Source organism: Hippocampus zosterae, chromosome 11 (assembly GCF_025434085.1).
Source record: "Hippocampus zosterae strain Florida chromosome 11, ASM2543408v3, whole genome shotgun sequence".
NCBI lineage: Eukaryota > Metazoa > Chordata > Actinopteri > Syngnathiformes > Syngnathidae > Hippocampus > Hippocampus zosterae.
In genome coordinates this window covers 876,204-902,229 of record NC_067461.1, presented here as the reverse complement: position 1 = coordinate 902,229, position 26,026 = coordinate 876,204, and the positions used below count along the sequence as shown (strand labels likewise).

Below are 26,026 nucleotides of genomic sequence, written 5' to 3'. Positions count from 1 at the left end.
AAATATGAAGCTGTTTATTTCCTGCCAGTACAATCCAATCCAATGGAGGGGGGGGGCAAAAGAAAGGCGGAACATCACGAGTCTCTCATTGCCTTTTGAGGAACCATTTGATGGGCCTATTAACTTTCATGTAACAGTGTTTCTTGTCGGCATCTACAGCCTGTGTGCGCGCGCGCTCGCGCACGCGCGTGTCATTATGTGAGAAATGGGCTTTCATACTCGGTGTCTTTTACACAAGTCCTGGAAGGCACATACACGGTGGGCGCTGCAAAGACGGCGCACAAGCGACGTCAACTCCGGTTTTCGAGGCGGATGGATTGCGGTGAGTCACATTTAGTGAGAACAAGCAGAATCGTGGTGGGATTGTTCGGATGCATTGCGAATCGTCTCGATTTGGGCGTGATACGGCGCCTGGCTTGACGTACGAGTGACTAACAAGCTTGGAAATTGAGCGTAATTTGCAACAACGCGGCAGGAAATGAAGCCGACATGGCAAATCGGTCGAAACGCCTCGCGCGAAGTGTAAAGAAGACATTCCAAACGGTTGTCGAAAGTCCAACGGGTGCTATCTTGAAGTGTGTCGCTGCGGGCACCTTGCAGGACCTGCGGCGATCCATTCAAGCCAGCAAGTTTGGGGAGCGTGTTGACTTGAATCAATTCAGAACGTCGCGATGGAGCCGAACTCACTCAAGGTAATAAAACCGTCGCCGCCGCCGCCGCCGCCGCCTCCGCCTCGAAGCCCTTCGGCTTTTCGCCTTGGCCGCGCGGTCGCCCCCGTCCACCGCACTCGCCCGCCGCCAAACTTGGCCATTTCTCATCTGTTCGGCGTTGAACGTCGCCGTCCGTTCAACGGCTATTAATAGCTTAGCATGATGCGGGCAAAATAAACAGACGACGACGACGACGAGCGAGCGCGAATGACATGTTTGTGGAGCCACTCGTTGATTCCGCTGCCCCCTGGTCGCTTTTGTGTTCTCTCCGCAGTGGGTGGGCTCGTCTTGCGGCTTACACGGACCCTACATTTTTTACAAAGCCTTCAAATTCACGAGCCGGGACGCGGAGGCTCGGATCCTGTCGCTGGGGGACTTTTTCTTGGTGCGCTGCAAGCCGGACGAGCCCGTGTGCGTCGCCGAGCTGCAGCTTCTCTGGGAGGAGAGGACGAGCAGACAACTTTTGTCCAGCTCCAAACTTTATTTCCTACCCGAGGACACTCCCCAGGGACGCGGCGTCTCCCACGGAGAGGTAAGGGGGCGAATGTTTATTCATTAGCGGTGGCCTTAATTGTCTCCGACCCCCCCCCCCCCTCTACTCTCCTCCTCCTCTTCTTCTTCTTCCTCCTCCCCTTCTCCATTCCGATCCCTGGCATATCGAGTGCATTAATGAGTCGCCGTTTTTCCTCGCCGTTGCCCCGCGTGGGAATCCATCCCGCGTCGGGCCGTTCTGCGGACGTCAGTCGGGCGGAAATTGCACAATAGATGTGAATGCGCTCCATGGTTTACGCAGATGGCGCGGATGCGAGCTCGCGACCGACGTACCGTTGGACGTAAGTCGGAACGCGGAGTTGTCCTGTCAATAACCTGCGCGCGCCCGCACAAGGGAGACGTCGAAGCGATCGCTGCCCGTGACGTCTTCGGCGCCGTCCGTCTGTTTCACGTCCAACTTTGTGGCGTACGTCGGGGCCGTGGTAACGGCTCTGTTGTTTTGATTTGGCGCCGTTGAGTGTCTTCGGGCGTATGTAGGAGCGTCGACGTCAAATAGCGACGACACTTGTACGGTACAGTCGTCCGTCGTCATATATCGCGTTCTCGCCGCCTGACGATGAAATCCACGTTGCGGATTCTTCAATAGCGAGCGGGATCTTGGGGGGACCGTCTTTAAAAAAAAAAAAAAAAAAAAGAAAGCTTAACGCGGATTGCTGTCAGAAAGCCACCACCGATCGTCACCCACTTTCACAAGCGCATCACTAGCATTGAAATGGGCCTGAGATGGGCCCGAGTCACGCCTGGAAAAACAGGCAGCCGCTTTTATTTTGTTCATGAATGGAAAGTTTGGAATCGTTTTGCACTTGATTCTTTGAGGGATTCTTGCGGCCATGCGCTTGTATTTGTATGTTCAAGACCAGCGTACCGATCGTTGAAACAGTCAACAAAAAAATGGGCAGGATGACACAACGTCGTCTTTGAAAGCGGCTCGGTGACGGTTTTCGGCCACGGTCAAAGCAGATGTTTGGATTTGGCCAAAGATAATCGGGCCGCTTTCAGGAAAGATGAATCAGCCCCCAGAGGCCGATGAGCGCTTGGACAGGGCTCCAAACATGTTCACCTCCAGCGTCCAAGTCGATCTGCGCCTGAAAAGTCGCGCTGCAGAAAGTTGAGACTTATGTCATCGGCATTCGGGTAGCGCCCCGGCCGCCGAACGGGGAAGGGAAGCGACCGTTTAGCCAAAACAGAATTGGCACCCTGGATTTGCCCCCAATTGTGTAGCGGGCCGTGCGAGTTTGGCCCACGCGGAGCGTCTTTTTGTGGCGTGGGCGCAAATCTCCAAAGGTTGACGTAAGCAGCGGCCCCCTCCCCCCACACGACTGTACTGATGTTTTTGTTTTGGCTCTCGTATTGCAACAGCACTTTAATGGAGCTCCTCTGCGTGCACATTCCTGCTGCTCCTCCTCCTCCTCCTCCTCTCGCCGCCGCTTCTCTCGTCTCGCTCGAGCGTGCGCGTTGCACAAAGAAAGCCGTGTTTGTGCTGGAAGTCTTCCGCTCAAGGTTTACTTGCATTCTTTCCTCTTGAGTAATAAGCGCGCCGATCGCATTTCCCTTTCATGAGAAACATGGCTATTTATGGGCCCCCCAGCCCCCCCACCCCTGCCGCAGCTTACGCGAGCCATCTTTGTCGCTCCGATGAGCCCCGGGTAGCGTCTCCCCTCCAAACGTCCGATTGGCCGCCATCGCTTCGAGGGCACACTTGCGCAATATGGCCGCCGCCCGCCACGGGGGGACCGAGACCGGTAAGATTACGGGAAGAATCTTTGCCGTGCTCGGACTGTCGCCAGAACCCCAAAAAACAACAAAGTCCTGCTTACGGTCAGTGGGATGGAAAATCCTCCGGCGACCTCTGGTCGTCGACAGACGTTTTGATGTTAGCTACTTCATCATCCACTGATTGGATAAAAAAAAGAGAGAGAAGTTGTCCTCAAATCTCAAATCTCGTTTTCTTTGATTGGATGAAATGGGCAAAATCTAACTGGCAACGCCAATTGTGGGAAATGTGACCTGAAGGACATGGATGACGAAAGCAGGGAGGGCTTTTTTTTGGCAAGCGCGAGGCGCTGGATTGCATGAATTGCATTTCCCGCTTGGCCGTCGCCATCATGCACACAAGTAGCCATTCTGTCTTTTTGCCCGCTTTGCGCGGCTCCCGGCGAGAAGTCAGCCCGGTTTACGTTCCTTGCCACGTGCGTGCGCGTGTTTGTCAACCATCTTATCGGCCAAGCCTGTGCATTTGACGGGAAGGCAAGAAAAGAGAAAAGGATCCTCCTCCTCTTTAAGGGAAAACCGATGACGGGGCAAACAAGCAGACGATGCGATGCCATGCCGTGGCATGCCAAAAAGCAATTTCCTCCCTCCTCTGGAGGCCTTTGCCTGAATTATGCAGCGGCTCGCATCACGTGGCCTTCTTGCTTTCACCAGCATTTAGGCGTGCGTGTATGCGCTTGTGTGTCTGTGTGTGGGTTGGGGGGGGCGGGGGGGTTGAAGTGCATTCACGGGAAGGGATGCCACTTTACCGTCAGCCGGATTACAACGCAAGGATCAATCTGGAAAAAGCGCAGGGGGCCTTGGCGACCTTGGCGACCTTGGCAAAGCGCCGACTTCGCGCCTTGACGCTAATCGGAGTCGGCGGCGAGTGTTTACAGATGCGACGTGTGATCCCAAAAACAAACATGAGTGGGGAAGGGGGGGAGGGCTGTTGAATTTTGCCACTGTGGGAAAATGTCAACACTGCTCGGGGGCGGGGGGGGGGGGGGGAGATTACATTTTCAGCTCCTCGCAAGCTCACATTACTCAGGTTTGGTCTTCACGAGGGCGTGTTAATGGCCTGCAATTGTCTGGGGGGAGGGGGGGATTTTAAGGAGGATGTCCGAGAAAAGTAGTGGAAAGCAGATGTGATATTGCAATGAGTTGCGGCGCTTCCACATGTCGGGGACACATTCCCGCTCTTTTCACGTGGCCGCCACAACTGATGTGGCGTCCGTTCGTCCGTCCGGGGGCGTCTGCAATCGCACGTTTGCTGCTAAGTTGCCATCCGGGCACAAAAATCGTGTCAGATGCGCCATGCGGGTGAAGTCATCTCTCAGAAAAATCCCGGGGGGGGGGGCAAAAAACCAAAACAAAGTCGGTCATGAAGTTGCAATACAAGTATGGAGCGCTCACTTTCCAGTTGCTGGGAAATGAGTTACGTGACCAAAATAACGTCATGAGTTGGGGGAACAAAAACAAATGCTCTGCTTTTTTTCTTTCTTTTTTTTTTTCTCAGCCTATCCGTGTGGGGGAAAATGTGACGACGGCAGTGGGAGGAATGACATTTTTAGCCGGCTCGTGTAAACGTGCAACCCGAGGCCGTCTGAGATTTGCACGCTGACCCCCCACGCGGGCATCGGCTTGACAGCATGGTGTCTTGCAGGAAGTGCATGTTTTTTTTGGGGGGGGGGGTGTTAGACTGGACTTTACTGAGCGCCGTCCTGCGCCTCGCACAAGAGAGACACTTCAAGTTGAAAAAGTGGCTTTAGATGGCAAAGATCACTTCTTTGGGAAAAAAATGACGCCGGGTTTTTGCTGGGATCGGGTGGCTCGCGCTTTGGTCCGCGACTCAAGCACGGCCATCATCATGGCTTCCCCAAACAAAGAAAAGCAAGCAAACGAGAGCGCTTCTACATGCTAACATCTGCCAAATGGTCGCAGGATTTTCTGACGGCGCCTGCTCTAAAGCTGCTTTCTGCTGTGGTTCCGGTCTCGAGGATCGAGGCCACAGCGGTCCGGGTCCAAAGTCTCCAGACAGCTGACGCATCTGTCAATAAGTTGCAGGGGGGTGGAGGGTCATAACGGAATGGACTGCCCTCTCTCGAAACTTGGATTCCGATGATTGGTTGTTTGTTTTGCTTGCCTTCTTCTCTGCATTTGTGCACGGGACTTGAAAATGGAGTCGGCCGTGATGTCACTTCCTCTGCGTTTGTTTCGCTCGACTCTCCTTTTTGTGCTCTTTTACGGCGTCGCTTTTATGACCAAACGCAGTGTGGGTTGTTTTTTTAATGATGATTATGACTCCTCAGACGCAGGGTTGGAGGTCAGTTGCCCGCATTCATTGCCGCTGGCAAAAAAGAAATGAAAAAAAATGGCAACAATTCAGTGAGCGCCGGTCACGAGCATGCGTGATCATACAAGTGGGCCACGCGCCAATAAGAACTGGTCCAAGTCGCAGTTCTGTTGCACCTTTGCGGATGAGCGTGACCCAGACCACCGAGAAGGTACACGCGCACGCAAGAAAAAGGCGTCGGATGGAGAACGGGGAGCGGGCCGGCTCGCCCACGGCAAAATGTTGCTCCCAAATATTGTTGAAAAAGCACTTGAGCATAATACATCAATACGAACGACAATGAATCATAAATATTCACAATCATGTAAGAATGGTATGGAACATTTTTTTAAATACAAGTTTTGGGCCTTCATACACTGTGTCCAGAAACAATGAGAGCTTATCAATGTCACTGACATTTTGGGGTTTCATTTTTTTTTTTTTTTTTTTTGAAATGATGCCTTTTATTTTTACTTTAGTCCACAGTCGGCGAAGCAATGGTGGTAGTCCGGTCGTCTCCATCCGTGCATTTTCAATCTTTGAGTTCTTCTGACCTCCTTCTCTCTCTCGCTCTCGAAGCCGACACACACTGACAGGCCCGTGACTGCAGCAGCGCTTTTGTATTGATTGCCGTGGCAAACGTCCTACCCGCCCCCCCCCCCCCCCCTCCACGCACGTGTTCCACAATGCTTGTAAGGATGTGAGATTGTATTCATTTGCTGCTCCTTTTATTATCTTTATCTGCCCCCCCCCCCCGCCCCTTCAAGACGTGCGTTTGTGTGTGTGGCTCCACGGCTCAGCTGCTCACCGCGTTTGGCATGCAATGACTCTGGAAGAGGCGCTCCATTGAACCGCATTATTTGGCTAGATTCCATCTGGAGCGGCAAAGGTGTCCTTGGGAAGCTCTGATTTGTTGTTTCACCCCCCCCCCCCCCGCCCCCCACCCCCCGTTTGTCACAAAGACGTCGGACGGAAAGATGCCAGGCGGGCTCAGGCGGCTACCAAGTGGTCCTCGGTGCAAGTGGCCCACCAAAAAGTGTCCTAGTTGAACTTGAAGAGAATCCAGTGGCCTTTGGGTGACACTCGGATGAGTTTGAAGAGCAGATGTGATGAGAATTCAAGCGGCATTTGCCAAGAGAGTCGCTTGACTGACAAACATTCACCATTTGATGGGAGTGGAGTGGATGAGAAGAATCTCCACCTCCCTCCTCCCCCGTTTTTTTTTTTTTCCTTTGTTAAATCCCAAGAAAAGTTTGTTTTGGGCCAGATGAGCCAAGGGCGCTCATGTGGATGAGGAGATAATCAACTCGGATTGTGTTTCACACACACACACACACACACTCTCTCTCTCTCGTTCTGTGTCCGTCCGTCTCCTTGTCGGTGTCACCATGACTGGATTGCTAATGACCCTCGGCCTGCTAAATTCCTGCCGTGACCTCTGCAAAGTTCAGCGGGCTCGAACCTCCGCAGCGTGACCGCACCTGGTGCGCATGTCTACGGGAGAAAAGACGGCCTCCAAGTGAGAGGCTGCCTCTGGGAACACATCTTGTACCTTCTGGATTCGATTTGAAATCTCCACTTGAGCAGGACGAGCGAAAGGTTTGCAAAATTGGCCCGAGTGTTGATCAGACGCCCCAAGTCGCATTTGTGTGCGACGTCTTTTCGGAAGTGGACCACCGAGCGTTGTTGTTCTTGTTCTTGTTCTTGTCGATCTTCCAAGATGCGCTTCGTCCTGGATTTTGGCGGCCAAACCTTTATTTTCCAAATCAATCCCCTTTTGATGCACGACAGTAAAACGGGGTGTCGTCTTGTCTTTGCGCTGATTTACAACCCGATGGCAACGCCGCAGATGGCGGAAATCCGAAACGGCCTCCGTTTTCCCCGAGGAAGCCACTCGCCGGTGGCCTTTGGTCACCGAATACTCTCGCCTTGTGAAATGTTTCCCGGTCCGACAAAAAATAGGTCGGCGGGATTGACTGGCCCGACCTTCTTTTCCAGATGGATTCAGTGGCTCCTTGTGCAATTTTCTCAAGGAAGCGCACGTTTATGACAATCGAGTCCTAAGAGTACAAGGAAGCCGTTTTGTCCGGGGGCGGCGGTCATTTCTCACGACGGCAGGAGACGACGGACATTTGTATTTCGTTTCAGTGGTCGCTTCTCACTCATTTTCGGCCTCGACTCAAATCCGCGTCGGTCCAGCCCTCGTGAAAGCGGGACTCTCCTAGCGGAAAGAAGTCTTGATGTCGTGCTTCACGACAAGGCCGCTCCTCCGTCAGCCAAAATAAAAACTCATTGCGACTCGCAACCGCGGCCAAACGCCAGCGCCGGACAGCTCATGAGAAGACGGGCGAAAGGAGAAGCAAAACGAGCCAGCTTTGATGTTTGGACTTAGCCAGCGATGGGGGCACGGCAGCTGGATCAGGCCGGCCCTCCTCTCCCCCTTTCCTTTATAAGGCAATAGCGGCTGCAAAAGGGGGCCGGGATTTGCAACGCGGCTTCATGTGAGAACTGAATACGGGGAATTGTTTGGACGGAGCGCTTGGGGAGAGCGCCGCCGACTTTGTTTTGACAGCGGGCCCTTTTCGCTTTGACGGAAATATGAGGGAGGATGTCAGAAAGCGGAAAGGTTTCCAGGCTCCAAACTCGACGGCGGACTACCTCGGGCAACTGAAATACGCATGCCCGTAAGACCTGACCCAGCAAAGGCGGGCCAGAAAATGTTGGGGAAGACAGATGTTCGTGCCAGCAAACGAGGAATCTTCTTGGCAAGCTAGCTATTGTCTCCGGAGCCACCCGCCTTCTCCAGCGAAGCCAACCCCCTCCCTAACCTATTGACATGCCAATGGCGCCAACCGCCACCGAGCTACGTGTTGCCAATGAAATGCCAAGTGCGCCTACTTCCGGAAGCACGTGTCTACCGGCCGACTTCCTAGCACGCCGAAGCAAGCGCTAAACGTTGTAACGCAAAATGTTTTGGGCGCCGTCGCCACAAAAGTCCATTGAGGCACATTAAAATGCAGCTTGCACATACATGGGTACACCCCCCCCCCTCATCCCCCCGACACATGTATTTATTTGTTATTGCTTTTGCCTCGCAGCCCGAATGGAGGAATCGGGCTGCGCTGCGATGTGTGTTGCATTTCTCTGCCCCCCCCCACCCCCAGCACATCTGTCCTCCAGACTTGTGGTAATCGCCGCCTTCCGCTGGACTCTTTTGTCAGTCCCAAGCGTGGCCGCCATTATGAGGCCTTCAAACGAAGCCGCGCTTCTTTGCGTAATGAAATCAAGCCAAACACATTTGAGTCCCCACGTCGCGTAGGAGGCGGAGCCCGCCAGGCCTACCTGCGCATTTTGATGTTCTCCGTAGCAGCAGGCTCTCAAACCAAGCGCCACCTCAAAAGAATCCCAGCTCTCCAAGTAGAAGGCCCAAAAAAAAAAATCACCAAAGCCCAGGTTTTACTCCCTAAAAGATGTCAAACGTTATTTGAAGACGGCGGCAGGAAACGTACGTTCATGGCGCGATAGATGGCGCAATGCGTCACATACTCTGAACAAAGGGCGCTCCTTGTTTGACCTTGGCGTTCAACTCATCGGCGAGACAATTTCCTCGACATTTCACACGATTGGCAAATATGCGTTCGGTGGAACGAGACAATTGCCTTTTGTGGTGAGCCTTGGCTCAGTTAAGGTTGCAAATCACCGCCAGAACGTAAGGCCGACATGGCGCTCGCTCGTCTCGCGCGCCATTTGCCCGACTTGTTTTTCAAATGTTGTTTTGCCGCCCCCAGCACGAGGTGATCGCCGTGTCCGAAAAGGTGATCGTGCGCCTCCGGGACCTGGTCAAGTGGACGCTGCCGGACTTCTCGGGATGGGCCCACGGTCTGAAGGCGGAGCCCCTCCAGGCCTCGGCGCTCCGCCAGCTGGGTACCAACGGGCGCCGCGAGGCCCTCCATCGCTACCGCCGGAGCACGCTCACCAGCGGGCTCAACTTCAAGGACGTCCAGCGGGAGCGGGCCAACCTCGGTGAGTGGCCGCCGCATTTCACCGGCCCGCCGTCTCGGGTCTCCAATGGGTTCCCTGGACTAAGTGATGCTATGCTCAAGTGGGCTACTATTAGCAGATAGCGCAATGTGATTCTTTGCCAGATGATTAGCGCACGTGTGCGCCCATTCGCTTTATGTTTTAAACTAGACTACAATGCTCTGCAAGTGGCAAAAGACGTGTTGCCATTGTAGTTATGCAATTGCACCTTTGAGATAGTTTTGCGCTAAGCCAGGCTAACTACGCTCCTGGTTATTCGCATGGAAGTGGCAATTCCCGACTCTGACGGTCACTCAGTTGTTATGAAAAGGGTCTCGGCATTTGATTGCGTTTGCCTTCGTGTCGGGCTTACTGACGACCTCTTGGACGCTCCAACATTTGTCTTTGTGGGGAAACGAGTGAGATTGGAGAGGGACCAAAAAAAAAAAAAAAACACACACACGGCCACCGCCGCCGCCACCACCACAACAGCTGGCTTTTTGCATCAAAATATTCAATGTGGCCCGCCGCCGACCTCGGCTGAAAAAATATTGCTGTGGCGCAGAGCAGGAGCGCGTTGACCGTGGTGACGTTTGACGCCGTTGCGCCGCGTGACCACCCGAATGATGCATTCGCTGTTTGTCATTCTGCGCGTGAGGAACGGGCGCGTTCTCGTCCCGCCGCCGCAAGCGGATCCGGCAGCGATGGCGCCCCCTGTTGTCGTTGGGGGGGACTGCGTTTTCTTTTCTCGCCCCGACGCCGTGGCCTCCGTTTTCCCGCCCGGCAAGCCGCCAACTGGGACTTTAGCGGCCTCGTTCCGTAGTCATGTAGCGACGTGGACATTTAGTCAGGTGAAAGAACTGGTTTTGCTTTCTGATCTGGGCGACGAGGGTGCTAAAAGGCGGCGTCACCATACGTGAAAACGGGGCATGAAAAGATCAAAGCAGCACACCTTTGTGTATCCAACGTTTCCCGAGTGGATTTCATTCGGGCTGCTTGAGTAACACCTTTGAAACGTCCACTCGTCCAACCGCCGCAGCGCTGACGACATGTCCGATGCCCTTCGTTGAATCGAGTCACGCCGGCTCTTTTTGGTGTCGTCAGTAAAAAGGTTTCTTTTTTTACAGTCCAATCCAGCGGGGACGGCTTAGCGGCCAACTTTACATGCTGCCCCTGTATCTCTCCCCGGAGAACCGGCCTGATTCGCTCTCTCTCTTGTTTTTTCTATTTATTGCCGGCTGCCGAAATTGCTTTCTGCTCGTACGGCGTACGAGGTGGAACGTCAGCAAAGTTGTACCTGCTGAGACAGCGGCTCGAGCGAGGTGCGCAATAGCAAAAAAAAAAAAACCCAAATAGCTGCGGCCCACAGAGCAACCCATTTTTTCTTGTTGTTGTTATCTTGTTTGGAAGATATGAGGTCATGTGTGTCCTGGGGCCCGGTTTCGCCTTCAGTGTTGCGCCATCGCGGGCAGGCTCACACAAGCAAACAGGAAATTGTGTCGACGCATGGGCGTGAAGACACACGCCGTAATAGTCAACTCCAAACATGCTCCAGCCTTCACTTTTTGCACTCCACCTTTCAAGCCCACAGACGGCTTGATGGATGCCATAGCGGCGGCGGCGGCAGCGGGGGACAAGGCTTCCTCTGCCGGCCCGCGTTTACAACGTCCATTCTCTGCCATTTTTCATGGATCCGTTTGCCGCGTGATATTAACGGAGCGCCACGTCGCTCTTATGCACGGGGACTCGCGGTGTCAATTTGGGTGAATCGCGGCCGAGGACGTGCGCCGGCCGAGCTCACGCCGCTTAAAAATGGCTGACCTACGCATTGGACGCGGGATGAAAAGATGGCCTGGATGCAGCAGCGGCCCGCGCGTGCGTAGTCATCGTCATCTGATGATGGGAGGCGTGAAAGAGTTTGTTTTCATTTCAAACAGAGTCGATTGGAATGGCAAAATGACTGCGACGAGAAAAAAAGGCATTTTTGTGCAGATGAAACGACGTCTTTTCAACGCCATTGATGATGTGAAAAAGAGCGAGAGAGAGCGAGCGGTGGGGAAAACAACGCAAGCCAGCATTTGCAGATTCCTATTAGCATTTTTCTTGCCGCGGGCGTGTCCCCCATCTGCTGCGGGCATGACATCATAGCAGATTGCCGCATTATTTCCAGCACGCGCTGTGACTCCATCTCGCTGGCTGCGTTTGTTTGTTGATTTCTCATTTTTTTACAATTCAGCTTTGTCATCATGAAGACGCGGCGCAGCGCCTTTGATTGGCCGCGGGCGTCGCAAAATGCACACGCGGCTCCCAAAAAAGAAACGGGGGGCCGGTTTGGCTTTGAAAGGGATGGGCAAACTGCGGCGGCCAATGAGCTGCGTGCTCAAACGATGCCTCTTGCTGTTAATATTTTTTTTTCTCCCCAATTCCAAACACCCCCCCAAGTGTTGAAGTGCTCGTAAGAAGAATGATTGCACTTTGCTTGTCCGTTGAGCAAATCATTTTTCCATCCGATTGCTGTCACCGAGCTGGTGTTGAGCAGAATTTGACCTCAAGAAACGCCGCCATGTTTGGTGAGTGATGAAGATCACTTTGAGCACGTCACGCTCGAAGAGACACAGTCTTCTTTTTTTCAATTGATTTATGCGATGAACAATTTGGTCATCCATTTGGACACATAACACGCCGACCAGATGGCATCATCTCAAAGGGAGCAAATTTTTCGCTGAACGCGCCCGAGTGCCGCCCCCCCCTGAGGCTCCAAAACATCCAATGTTGTCAATGGCTTTTGCGCTTGGACCTTTTGCGTGGCTTCAAATGTGTTTCCACAAGTGCGCGCGCGTGGCCGTGGCCATGAAGCTTTGTGGAGAGGACGGGTGGTTCGCTACGCATGACGACGCATGAGCCAGGCCGGCTCTATTCGTGACTTTCAAACGAGCGTTTCGATTCGCCGGATGGTTTTGCTTGAATTCGTATGCGAGCGAGCCCGAGCTTTTTTTTTCTTCCTCACGACCTTTTTCAGCAGCGTACATGGATGCCACTGCTGCTATCCCCAAATCTTTCTTGATCATACACCTCGTCGTCTTTGATATCGCTGCCATTATCGCATGGCAGCATCTTCATTATAATCTTCATTACGAGCAGTCCCCCCTGGCCCCCCCCTCTCATATCATTAATTCCCTTCTGACTGCTGGCCGGAAGCCAGCCAATTCTAAATCCGTAAGCAGTAAATTGTGTGCCGGGGTGGAAAAATCTATTAGATGTACGAGCATGCTTTGAATTTGAATCGAGGAAAAAGGGGGGGGGGGGGCGTGCGCAGGGACGACGGAGCGAAAGAGATGTTTCCTCGCATCCTAATCAAATTCAGCGTCGCTGCACTGCGATGTCGGTTAATAATTTATTTTGATTTCTGGAATGTGTCATCATGTGCTATTTTTTTTTCCACGGAAGAGGAGGGGGGAAGGTGGGAGGGGTGGGGGGGGGACGCTTAAACAATGAGTGCGGCTGGCCTCCCGTGAAAGGAAAATGCTCCTTCCGTCCGTCTCCATTAAGCGAGGCCTCAACTCGCGGTTGCGCATCTCTCGTCTCTCCATTAGTCGGGTCTGGAATGGCGTGCGGATGGAGAGAAGAGAAAAAGGGAAGAGCTATCGACGCCTCCTCAAATAGACACGGAGCCGCAAAGCCGCCTCCGCCATACGCTTATCTGCTGCCTGCGTAAATCCACGACGCATTCATGACATTTGTTGTTCTTGCAAACGCTGGTTTTTTTTTTGGGGGGGGGGGGCTCTGACTCACATGGGCAGGCAAATCTTTTCAACTCTCTCCTTCCATATAGAAAAGCCCCATGAATATTTCAACGGCTGACCGCGGCTTTTGGCGCGCGTGACATTTCGCATTGAGATTTTGCCGGCTAACGGGGGCACAGATTGAACGGTTAATAAGGCTGCATCTGCTTTCTGGGATAAAAAAAATTGCGCCGTGACTTTTTATTGTGTAGAATTCCGCAGACATGCCAGCATGTTGTTGAAGAGCCAAGTGCTGAAAAAGGGTACTGGAAGATGAAGAGAAAAAAAATTGAGCGTGGAGGAAAAGTCCAGAGTTTCTTGTGTTGTAAAACGCGGCTTTCAGGTTCATCTGAAAATTGGAGCGCCAATTGCGTCATTTTGTCGCCGGATGTGGCCAGTCATTGGCTTTGCCCCTCGTGCTAGCTCACGGCTCCTTTTTCCTCCCGTCCAAGTGGCCGTGCTAGAAGAGGATTCAAACTCGGCAGTCGTCCTGCGGGGGGGGGGGGGGGGGACACACACACACACAAAACCAAACAACAAAAAGGTCGACGCAATGACTACACGCAAAGTGACTCCAAAGGCACATTTTGGTCCCTCCCGAGCTCGTCAAAAGCAAGTTGCGTTGGTCCGACGCGGCCGCGTTTTCCTTTTTCCTCTGTCAAACCACCCAGAAAAGGAGCCCTGGAGTGTTGTTTTCTTTTTTTTTCTTTTTTCTTTCTGACAAGCAAAGCCCCGCCGAATAACTCCTCCATGTATTACAGGGCCTATTAAACGCAAACTTTTCAATCTGGCAATCAATAAAGCGAGGCGGCATCGGGCTGGCCCGCCGCCAGGCGCATTAGAGCCGCCGCCAGCGCCGGTTGCGAGGGATCCTGGCCCGCTCGGGGGGGGGGGGGGGGGGGGGGGGGGGGTTGGGGGGTGTTTCATGTAATGAAATGGCATAAATCAACTGGAGGAAAAGCGCCTCTCTTCTTCTCTCCCCGGCCGACACGTCGCGTTTCATGTCGGTGTTTTACACGGCCAACCGAGGTGAATTGCCGCTCCTTTGCCATGTAAACTGCGCCCCCCCCCAAAAAAAACATTTCCTTTTTTTTTTCTACTCCTCCTCCCGCCCGTGCCAAAACAAAGGAGAGCACTATAGCGCTTTGCCGCAATTACGAACGGGAGCCCACACGCATGGAGGGCTCTCGTCGGACGCACGCCATTAGCATCAGGACGAGTGCATTCGATATAAGCAAGCGCCGGCGCCCCGCGTGCGCCCTTGCCCGGGTGCCGCGGCCGCAAAAATAGTCAATTAGCCGCACGGTTGGGACGTGAAAGCGCTTAGCGTGTTGACGTGGCGTACTGTCGAGATAAAGGCCTCGCCTCAAATAAATGCTGAATGGCAGGCGCGGGTCCTCACCGTAAACCTCGACGCGCTGACCACGCGTGGCACTCCACGTCTTTGTTTACGCGCACGCCTCTGCCAAGCGGACCTTTTGCAAGGGAGTTTGCGTCGTGTGGTACACGCTATGATGTCACGTAATCACAGCTGTTGTTCCTGGTGCCCAAATGCTGTTTGACGCTAACGCGAGTTTCCTTTTGATCAAACCTTTGTCCTCTCACTTGATCACCAAATAGCGGAAGAGCAGAGCGCTAGTCATAAGCCACGTGAGCCGCGTTTGCTTCTGTCATCGGCAGCCGCGCACGCTGCCGTGACATGAAGGCAGCGTGTTCATAAAAGACAACCGAATGAGCCCGTAACAGAAACGGCTCCATAGACGCGGCAAACGTTTGCGCGCGCCATCCAATTATTCCTCCTCATGCAAAGCTCCTGAAAGTCATTAGCCACACATGTCGCTGTGTTGTGGGGAGAGAAATGCACAATTTCACGCAAGCGCGGCCATCGACGGAAAAACAAAGGAGAGCGAGACGCCGTCTTCTTGATTTATTCATCGCGGCATAACGGCGGCAAGCGGGCTCAAGGCACATCCCAACAGAAATTTTGCGGATGCTCAAGCTACATCTGCGTGGCTCCGGATTCCAACCCACCGTCAGCCGGACGTGCTAACCGGTTGTTCACCGCCTAATTGACCAAAAAAAACAAAAAAACATGGAGTTAGTTTAGTTTAGTAGCGCGGGGTATTATTAGCATTGCATATATTTGAGTTATTCAAGATGAAAATATTTTGACCCCTACCTGAGAGATTTACCATTTGTTTGAATGATGATTCCAAAAAAAAAAAAAATTTTCTGTCTTTCAATTGGAAATGGTTATTTTAGTCGTGAATATTTCGCGATCGAAGAAACATGCACCGTTGGCAAGCTTTGCACTTCTGAAGGAAACTTGATGTGAAAGCAGTTCAATGGGAAGCTGGAATCTGATTGCGAGTCCCCCCCCCCCCCCCTCTCTCTCTCAAAGATGCACATTTGAATTGGATGAGAAGAATGTGGCTTGAAACGCACAGCGTAAAGCCAAAGTGCCAGCAATGGACTATTCCGCGGTGGTCTGGGCACATGGGTGAGAGCGGCCCAATGGGTGAGCGCTCCCGCTTTGCATGGAGCCCCCTCCCATCCCATGTGACACCCGCGTGACTCACGCTCGTCATCCTCGCGCTCGCAGGTACGCCACATAGCCACATGATTTCTGGCTTTGGGCTTTGCTGTTCTTGAAAGGCGACCGGGGGGGGGGGGGGGGGGTGCACGGCATCTGTCAGCGACAGCACGTGGAAAGAGGCCCGGGGGCCGTTCACGGCAACTGCTCCCGCAAAGGCGTCGTTACATAAACGATGACACGGATTCATGAAATTTGCATGAGTCAACGCTGCTCCAATCTGCCACGAGACAAAATGTGCCGGAACGTTCCGCCGATTGAGAGCGCCGCGCCGCGCCGCTGTAAACAAAGCGCCATCCGTCACTCAATGGAGAATTTCTGCTCAAATACGAACTGCGATCAATTGTGACCTGAGCCGTCTTTCGCAAGCGTCCATTTGTCACGCGGAGACCGCTCTCTGTTTTTCACGGCGGGCGCATCTCACCGCAGCTCCGCTTACCTTGCGGCGCGAACACGTCACTGCTTCAGACGGCGTCGTCCGGTGGGCAAATTCCACGGGGACGTACCGCGAAAGAACGGCGGTGTGGAGAGGCCGCTTCTTTTCAAACTCGATGGACGGGCGGCGGGCGGGGTTGACGCTTGGCATCGGAGCAACGAAAAAGGCCGTTTCCCGTGGCGCCTTCCCTGTAGGAGGCGTCAACGCTCGACAACGTCCCACCATGCAGTTGCGTGACAACGTTTGACGCTCGAGTGCGCCATGGAGCAGCGCCGCCATTTATGAGGCCGCGCCCAATTAGGACGCCGAGACAAACGCACGGCCCGGCCTTGAATTGGCAAACGTTGCGTCGCAAGGACCAAGAGGGGACATTTCCAAAGGGCCTGGGCACATGTCTTTGTGTGCTCATTAAAGCCCCGCGGCGCTCTGTGCAAATTGAAGATAATCAAGTGCAATGCGGGCCACAGAACGAGCGAGCGAGAGAGACAATCGAAGCCGTGACATTTGGGGGAAGAATAAATGCGCACCTGCCGGTGGAAACTGTGGCAATATTTCCTGCACGCGGGTGCCGGCGCAGTGCCGGCGCAGTGCTGCTTGGCCGTCGTTCCCCCTTCGCGCTTTCTCGCAGCGCTACGTCATTTGCATTGGCGGTCGGAGACGGTGGGCGTGATGTTACTCGCAAATCGGAATGCTTCAAGTGGAAGGTCGTCGTTTTTTTGCAAGAAGGTCGCTCGTGTTTACGGAATAGGACCGAAACGGATGCATGGATCTGCTTGAGTCCCTCTGCGGAGGCCGCCGTCCGCCTTTTACAATGCAGTCCAATACATCCTGCTTCATGCTCTTAACAAAACGGTTCACGTTTAAAAATGAAAAAAAAAAAGCCCAGCCGGTTTCAATTATTTTCAACAATTACAAATACGAAATGTTCTGACTGTTCTGCTCATGATAGGCGTGTTTGCGGGGTGATGCGCATACAGCTGAGCATCTAATGCCTTATGTGTGTGTGTACGTATACTGTGTATATCTATGTATCTATGTACTGTGTTGGTCAAAAGGCTGGTCATGTTGAATACGGTGAGATGTTGGGCGCTCGGCCAAAATGGCGGCGCCCTCGTTAACGAAGCCTGTCCATCAGCACTCTTCATTGTGCTCTTGCCGTCAGCTACCGCGTATGTCGGACTTTTTTTTTTCCGTAGTAAATCAGAATTGAACAACTTGAATCATGTTGTGTAAATGTGGCCCAAATGTGAAAAGGAATCCTTTTCTTCGTCGCGGACGGCTTTTTCTGTGTATAACATGCCTAAATCATCAAGACGGGGGAATTTGTCGGCGTGGCCCCTCCCCTCCCTACAATTCCGCCCTGGATCATTTTCCAAACTTTGCAGATGCCTTTCTGGCTTTTGTCAAAATACCTCCGGGACCGAGAATGACATCACGCTTTCCACTCGAGCTGCGCGAAATATCAAACATTGCTTGCATATGCTGTGTTGCATATTAGACAGCACAAAAGGATTATTGTGGAAGTCTTTTCCTCACTTTCTCACTTTCTGTTATTGTAAATGAAGGTTTAAAAAAAAGAAAAAAAGTCGGCTTGACACTCGCTTACCGGCTTACCTCGGCAGCCGCTCGTCCATCTCATTGCCACGAGGTTAGCGCGCTTCCTTTTTTCACCTCCGTGACGACTTGGATGTCGTTCCGAACTGTGCGCCGGAGCCAAAGTGCGTTCGAGGGCCGAGAAAGGACAGGCGCTAAGCTAACGGGCGTGCCGGAGCGCAGTGACCACTGGCACCATTCGGTATTTTTCATTTGATGACGGACGATGATTTTTGGGAAAGGATGCCGCTAATGTTGTGGCGTTGCCTTTTGTGGCTCGGTACAGGTCAGGAGGAGGACGGCGGGAAGGTGCTGGTCCTCAGCTACCCGCAGTACTGCCGCTACCGCTCGGTGCTGCTGCGGCTGCGGGGGCAGCCCGGCTCGCTGCTGCTGGACCGCACGGTGCTGGCGCTGGGCGGCGTGGCGGCGCCGGGCGCCGACACGCGCGTCCTCTACTGCCGCGACACCTTCGAGCATCCCGCGCTGCTGCGCAACGAGAGCGTCTGCGACCGCTTTGGTGAGTTGCGGCCCGAGCGTCGCCGACAAACCTTCTTTGCCTTTGGCCAAAACCTTCTCCACGCGCGTGGCGTTCGGCAAATGGCAACCGGCCTTTCCAGGAGCCCCTTTGATTGGAAAAATTGATCTGAAAATCATAGCTTTCTCTCCACTCACCTGTTTGCGCTTGACGAGCGGCGCCATTTCCATCACGCTGCCAAGGCCCCCCCCCCCCCCCCCACCCCCCGAGGGCATCTGGCTTCTTCTTCTATGAGCTTTCCACGGAGGCAAGCCGCCATTTCCCGGCTGCGCGTCCGCTTTGATTGGGATAAATAGCGGCGCTGGAGTAATGGCCCCCAGCTGGGACATCATCGACTTTGCTCTTTTCTGCAGCAGGCGACGGAAGCAGAGAGAAAAAGAAAAAGGGAGAAAAATGGTGCGATCGAGCGGGCTCGTGGGGCGGCCGCAATCCCTTCCAGTGGCCAATACGTGGCCTTCTATTCATGTGTTGATCATTTGTTTCCGGGGCAATGCTGAGATGTCTCTCTCTCTCTCATTCTCCGCCAGTAATGAGTGGGATAAGCCTTCAAGCTGCTCTGTAGCCCCCCCCCCCCCTCAAATTGAAATCCTCGCCGCAGTCTGACGCCCTCGATGATGTTTTGAAGGCCATCCCGTCTGAGCAAAGGCGGCGCGTTATGTAACATTGGAGGGCTTTGTTGTGGTCGCGAGCTCCTTGGGGGCGACGCAGCACAGGTGGAGGGGGTCGCGCATCACACGCTGGCCGTGCCCGTTCGAGGCATCCGCTTGAGGTGTTTGGCCGGCACGCGTGAGACGCCAATGCCGTAGCGCGGCGCTTTTCCTTCCCGTTCCGCTTGGAACAAGCTTCCTTGCAAAGGGAACGCATGTGCCTTCGCAAGCCCTCCCCCGCCTGCACACACACACACGCAGAGCACCAATGAATCAGATGAGAATGATTAATTTTTTTCCTTTTTTTTTTTAATCCGTTGCAGTAATAAAGTTCTTTGAAGGCCTTAATTGGCCCTTCCTGGAACAGCAGTTTTGCTTCATTTCATCTGATGAAAGCGTAATGTTATCCCCCCATCGGCCCGGGGGGAGGGGGAGCGGGCACAACAGCGCGCAACTAATGAATTAAGAACACACAACTGCTTTTTTTTTTTTTTTTTTTTTTTCCAAAGATTTTTCTGTGGCTCGCCCTCCCAAATGACTTTCATAATGGGGGCGAGAAATTCACGAGGAAGCGCGCGCTCTGCTCAATCGCCTTCATTTCAACTGCCGCCCGCCTGCGTGCGCTTAGCGTGTTAGCATTGAAGAAGATTGACGACTAAAACTTGAAAGGTGGCAGAGCGACATGAGCGAGATGCGTGTCTACATTTGACCAAATGCGGAAGTTGTGTTTCTGCGGGAGCGGCCAAATGAGGATTTGTCCTCTCTAATTGGACTTCCTCTAGCGAGGAGGCTGCGGCGTTTTGGCAAAGTGATGCAGTGCTGCTGCTGCTGCTGCTGCTATAAATACACCCGCGTTTGACTTCTTTCTTTTCATTTGCATTTCTATTCATTGCTAGCTTGCGAGGCTTTTGCTTTGCTATATATCGTATAAAAAAAAACATCTAATTGGGATAATCATAATAATAATAATAAAACATCTACCACTTGATGCAAAGTCTCACCGGTGGACAAGTGGGTAGCATGCCCCCCCCCCCCCCCCCCGCTCTCTCGGTTGCAAATTGGGATGCTTTCATCTTTGTTGTCCCGCCGCCGTCCTCAGCTCCCAACCTGAAGGGGCGACCCCGCAAGAAGAAGTTGTCGGGCTCGCAGCGGAGGGACTCGGCGGCCCGCGCGCCGCTCGCCGCCCGCGACGCCAACGGCCCGGAGACCAAAAGTTCCTCCAAGGTAGACAAAGCACCGTTGTCCGTCGTTTTGGGTCCGCGTGTCGTTCTTGTACGACCCCACCGCCGTCCCTCTGGTCCTCCCGGGTCAAGGCCAGCTGCCGAACGTTGAGCTCCGCCCCCAAAAACAAAGCCGGCGGGAAGGAGAAGGACGCGGCGGAGGATTCCTTCTCCTCGACGGCTTCCCCGGAGGAGGAGGAGGAGGAGGAGGAAGAGGACGACGAGGAGGAGGACGAGGAGGAGGCGGAGGAGGCGGCGGAAGCGGCCGAGGCGGCGGCGTCCTCGTGCGAGGAGAGCCGAGAGGACGAGCAGGCCTTCCTGGTGGAGCTCTACAAGTTCATGAAGAAGAGGGACACGCCCATCGAGAGGATCCCCTTCCTGGGCTTCAAGCAGAGTGAGTCCCCGACGCTCGCTTTTCACCTCCTCGCGCCGGCGTCGCGGCGGCTTAGATGAAGCCGAGCCGTCGGGGCAAAGAGGCGAACGGACGGCCGCAATTTCACAGTTTTGAAGGCCGCGAGGCAGAAACGCCCGCCGGGTGACCAATGAAGCTGGAAATTTGCCGCGCGCTTTGTCGCTCGGCGCCCCCCCCGGCCCAGCGAGGTCATTGCAGGCGCTCCATAGAACGAGCTGCTCAAGTCGTCCGTCGCGCAAAGGTTGGCCTTCTGCCTTTGTTATTTGGGACAAGTAGGAGGAAACAAGGAAATTAGGGGGGGGGGCGAATCAATGCTGTCAAAGGCACAGATAGGAAAATGCAAGGCTTTGTGTAAGCACAGATTGAGTTTGGATGGAGTCACCCCCAGCCCCCCCCTCGTTTCTTTTCTCTCTCTCTCGCTCTCCTTTTTTCCTGCGCGATTTATTGGCGATGCGAGGCCACGATGTTGCGGCAAGCAAATCCAAATGTTGAGCAACGAAATTGCGGTTGAGCTTTTTCCGACGCGGGCGGGCGGCCACCAAGGAGGCTATTTTTAGAAGCCCGTTACGCAACACTTGTAACGCCATCGCGTGCGCCTGCTCGCTCCTTTGTGCTGGCAAATCGATCGAGTTTTGAAAAGCGGACCCGACTCCGCCAGTCGCGCTTTCATCCAATCGGCAGCTGAAAATGCGCCACTTACGGCCACGCCGGGGAAAAAAGCTTTTTGGAAAGAATAAAAAAGGGAGACCACCCCAAAATTGTGCACCGAATGAGGTTGTTGTGACGGCGACTGCTTCAAATGGTAAGCGCCGGCGTTTGCTTGCCACCTTGTTTTTCCTTTGCGCTCGGATTTGATGATGGCCCCATCAAGAGTGCTCATGCACTCCTGTTTTAAAAAAAAGAAATGTTCTTTATTTAAAAATGGCCACCAAGTTTTATTGTTATTGTCAGGAGACAGAGTTGCTGACTTGTCCTTGTTTGTCTGCCCCCCCCCCCCTTTGCAGTCAACCTTTGGACCATGTTCCAAGCCGCGCAAAAGCTGGGAGGATATGAACTGGTAAGTGCCCCCATCCGTCCTTCTTGTCAGATTTCCCTTCCCGTCCCCCCCGCCCCGGGTGACATGACCTCACGCCTCCCCGCAGATCACGGCGCGGCGGCAGTGGAAGCACGTGTACGACGAACTGGGCGGCAACCCGAGCAGCACCAGCGCCGCCACCTGCACGCGCCGCCACTACGAGAGGTGAGTGGCGCCGAGTCGCGAAGAGTTGATTGAAGCGCAGGGGGCCTGCAGATGGACATGTGCGCAGATTCGGGGGAGGGGACGAACGACGTTCTGTCGCGGAGGCGCAATGTGTGCTGCGCGTTGGATTTCGCTGTTTTTAAATTGTCCTTTTCTGTCTTCCGTTTTTTTTTTGGGGGGGGGGTGTCCTCTGTTCCTTTTGTCTCTGCCGCCGCCACGCGGTCGCTCTTGTGATCTTCACGCGTTTCAGAAGCTCGAATGAATTTGGGGCGCAGATGGCGCGGGGAGGGTGCGGAAGCGGGGCAGCCCGGGGGCTTTTCCCTCATATTTGGTGACTTGTTGGATTCCGACACGCAGACCAGGGCGGCGCCTTGCCGGTAAAGTTGCGCCTTGTTTTTGCCGAGCGTTCTTTGCTCGTGCGTCCTCACCTTGAACCGGCAGTTGGATTTGACGCCTCGGCAACCGTCAGACGAGTTTCCAGAAGACTTTGGCCCCTTGGGGAAAATGTCCAAAGGAAGCTTCATGTTACACCGCGTACGAAAACAAACGGGGCCTTCATCGCTTGACCCGAGTTGACATGAACCTCTCCCGAGCTGTTTCCCCCCCACCCCCATGCTTTTTTGGAAACGCATCCTCTTTTTTTCGAGCGCAGTCAAAGGACAACAAAAGAGAGCAAATGAAAATTGGGAGCAGATCAACAAATGACAAATGAAAACAAGCACAAAGCAAAAGCGGGACAAATCTCTCCACTTGAGCAAGCCACGCCCAAAATGGAGCAAATGGCGGCGCGACAAAGGCGTTTCCCCCCTTGAAGCCGTCACGAGCAGCCAGCCCAGATGCCAAGCGCATTTGCATTGGGGGTCAAAAAGTTGACGGACGTTTATGGGGGCCGTTTTGGAGGCCAGCTCGAAGAAAAAAATCCTTCCCACAACGTTGGGAACTTCCTGGCATTGACTTTTTGGGGGCTTTTTTTTCTCTCTGACCAGAATAGCATGTTGGACTTTTCCATTTGTGAGGATTTAGACACATTTCTCACTCAGCACCCCCACCGCCCCCCCTTTCATCCCATTTTGACATTCCTTCAAAGCAGCCGCTGTCATTCCCACACGCTGTCCAAGCGGCTTCGGTGCAAAGTGCCACTTTTTGGGGGGAGGGGCGCGACAAAAATGTCTTTTTGATTTGGAGCAGGAACTGCTGTTCTTTAGTTTTAGTTTTAGTTTGAGTTTTCTTTTCAGCGGTTGCTTCTCCGGCCGAATACGACTACTTACAATCCATTTTCTTTCTAAGCTCCTTTCAAGACACCTAAGGACACTTGAGAATAAGACAAATGACCAAATGTGCCCTTGCGCTGCCATTGCGCTGCCATTGCGCCGCCTGGGCTGGCTGCGGCTTTGACGTCACGCTCGCATTTCCTCTGTTGGCAGGCCGCCGCAGCAGCTGGATCAAATGTCCTTTGCCTGCTTTTTTTTTTGCTTGTTGTTCAAAGAGCGAACAAGCACATGAAAATTCCCACATAGTCACTCAGTCTTTCTTTTTTGGGCCAGGGGTGGGGGGGGGCAAGCAAAACATCTCAGCCTGGCGGATGAACTGTTTTGCGGCTTCTCGAAAAGGCCGACTTCCTTCCCAACGGAGGAGACGATGAGGCGCGGTGTCCCCCGAGCACCCTCTCTCCACCGCGACAGACACATTTGCGCGAGTGGGGGCGCCTTTGGTGGGGGCATCCTTCAGGAGCAGCCGCACACCAGCTGAAGCCTTGAATCCGACCCCTCCACCCCATAATAAATAAAGCCGAGCGTTGATTCTTCTCTCAAGGTTCAAATAAGAAGCGGCGCAATGTGTGTCGGCGAACGCGCGCGCATTCTTTGGCGTTCGCGCGCAAGCGCATTTCCCGTCATGTTGCGTCATTCCAATCAGGATGACTTCTTCCCCCAAAAGCTTCTCTTCAAAAGCCGCCCTTTAGACTCGCGCGTCACCGTTCGCCGCGACGGCCTCCATTCGGGTGAAATGGCGACCACGACCTTCCTTCTGTCCGCCCCCCCCCGCAGGCTTCTGCTCCCGTACGAGAGGCACCTGAGAGGCGAGCAGGACAAGCCCCTCCCGCCGGCCAAGCCCCGCAGCCAGGAGAAGGCGCCGTCGGCCAAGAAAGCCAAGGGCAAGCGGGCGGCCCGGAAGGAGCGCGGCGAGGCGGCCGGGGGCCGGCCCCCGTCACAGGTTGGTTGCGGCGGACGTCCGCCCGCCATCTCGTGGCGCTTTCTCCGCCGCTCCGGCCGTCACCGTGACGATGATGTATTGACGGCGATGGTGGTTTGCGCCCGCAGGACCCCGCGGCGAAAGGCGAAGCGGCCGGCGAGCCGGAAGCGCTGGCCGCAGAGGAGGCCGTCGTCGTCCGAGAGGAGGAGCTTCACTTGACGCTGAGGAAAGAAGAGTCGTACGGCGGGCGGACGCCGGGCCGCAAAGAGGGCGGCCCCGGAGAAGCCCCGCCGGCCCCCCGGCCCCTCGTCGTGGCGCTTTGGCCCGAGTGGAGACGGATGGGCGGCGAGACGGAGGCGGCCCAAAGCTCCTACGTGGCGCCGCCGGAGTCGGAGAGCCGCGGCGGGAGAGCGTGCAAACGGGACAGGCGCTCCCCGGACTGGAGCGCCGATCCCTCGGCGGGGAAGGACGACCACGGCGCCATTCGGACGCAGATGGCCGCCGACCGCAAAGTCGCCCGAGGCGTCATGTCTCCACTGGCCAAAAAGAAGCTCCTCTCCCAAGCGTGCGAGTCGGCGTCCTTCACCGTGGCGGCGTCGTTGGCTCGGCCGGCCCTCGCCCTCGCGCCCGAGCGAGACGCGGACGCAGGCGAGCGGGAAGCTCGGTGGCGGCACGAGTCGGACGGCGTCCCCGAGGCGGCGCCTGTGATGTCGCGGCCGTCGGTCATCCGCCACGCGCAGAGCAGCAGGCCGCCCCCGGCGGCGGTGGCGGAGAGGAGTGGCGGCCGCGTCCTGCAACCTCACGTCGGCGCCCCCTGGCAGCCGTATCTGCCCAGGACGCAGGAGAGCGCCTCGGAAAAGCTCCTGCGGGCGCGGGGCTTCGCCGGCGACCGCTACTCGTCGCTGCACCTGCACGGCCTGTACAGGCAAACGGAGAACTGCCAGCTGAGCGCCTACGCCGACGAGGCGGGGCGGGGCTTTGTTGGCCCCGAGCGGGAAGGCCAGAGCGGCGAGGACCAGGACCAGCCCCGGGATTTGACGCTGTCCAAACGGCTCTGCCGGCAAGCCTTGGCCTGCGGCCTCCCCTACCCCAAGGCCTGCAGGGTCCCCCCCGTGAGCATCTCGCCGCCCGTCGCCGCTGGCGAATCCTCGCCCGAGCCGTCCCCGCCCGGGCCGGTCCGGCCCGGCAAACGAAGCCTCGGCGAGGCGGGGGGCGGGGGGGAGCCGGCCGAGAGGAAGGTCCGCGCGGTGGCGCCCCTCCACCCGGCGCCCGCCGTCCGACGCGGCGACCCCGAGGAGCTGCAGGCGGCCGAGCCGGCCCGCGCCGCGCACCTGACGGACGGGTGCCTCCCCGGGGGCCACCCGGCCGGCGCCTACCCGCCGCCCCGGGCCGCCCCCCTCTACGCCGGCATGTACCCGCCCGGCGGCCCGCTGTCGCGGGACGGACTCGGGCGCCACCCGGGCCTGCAGTACCTGAAGAGCCAGTCGGCCGCGTCGCCCCTGGTGCCCCCCCTGGCCTTCCACTCGGCGCTGCTCCACGGGCAGCTTCTGGCCTCGGCGGCGGGCCCGCACCACTTCTTCAGGCACCCGGGCGGGGCGGCCCTCTACGGGGACCTGCTGCACCACTTGTACCCGCTTTCCACCCTCCCTCCGCCGCAGCTGTCCTCGGTACACCCCAGCACCAGACTGTGAGGGCCGCCACCCCCCCGTCGCCGAGCAAAGGCGGCGGCCCCGTCGCCGGATGGGCCCGGACCGATTGTCAAACTCTTTTGCGAGACAGACGCACAAATTGCATTTCTATCGATCTGTATCCAGATCCAGATCCAGATCCAGATCCAGATCCAGGTCCATCTCCATGCAGATGGATCTTTTTTGTTGGCTTTTTGGTCTGAGTTGAGACGTTGGTTCACATCCTTTGCACTGTTCCGTATTTTTTATCACCACTGTCCGTCTCTTTTTGTTTGTGTCCTTATTTGCACAATTCTGACGCGAATGTGCTCACTTTGGCTTGGG

The 26,026-nt window shown here is 55.2% G+C and overlaps 1 protein-coding gene across 2 annotated transcripts; it reads left to right on the top strand.

The window, feature by feature from the left end:
* The first annotated feature begins 49 nt into the window (after positions 1-49).
* On the top strand, positions 50-25,848 carry arid5b (AT-rich interaction domain 5B). 2 transcript variants are annotated; one of them, XM_052080608.1, is made up of 11 exons: positions 50-322; positions 601-692; positions 985-1,242; positions 9,135-9,369; positions 18,057-18,287; positions 20,052-20,176; positions 20,266-20,566; positions 21,589-21,641; positions 21,727-21,824; positions 23,870-24,035; positions 24,143-25,848. In XM_052080608.1, exons 2-11 carry the CDS (start codon positions 672-674, stop codon positions 25,703-25,705), a joined length of 3,051 nt encoding a protein of 1,016 aa, XP_051936568.1. In that variant the 5' UTR covers positions 50-322; positions 601-671; the 3' UTR covers positions 25,706-25,848. The 2 variants fall into 2 exon arrangements, with proteins under 2 accessions (XP_051936568.1, XP_051936569.1); XM_052080609.1 differs by having other exon boundaries at positions 50-692.
* Positions 25,849-26,026: the final 178 nt, after the last annotated feature.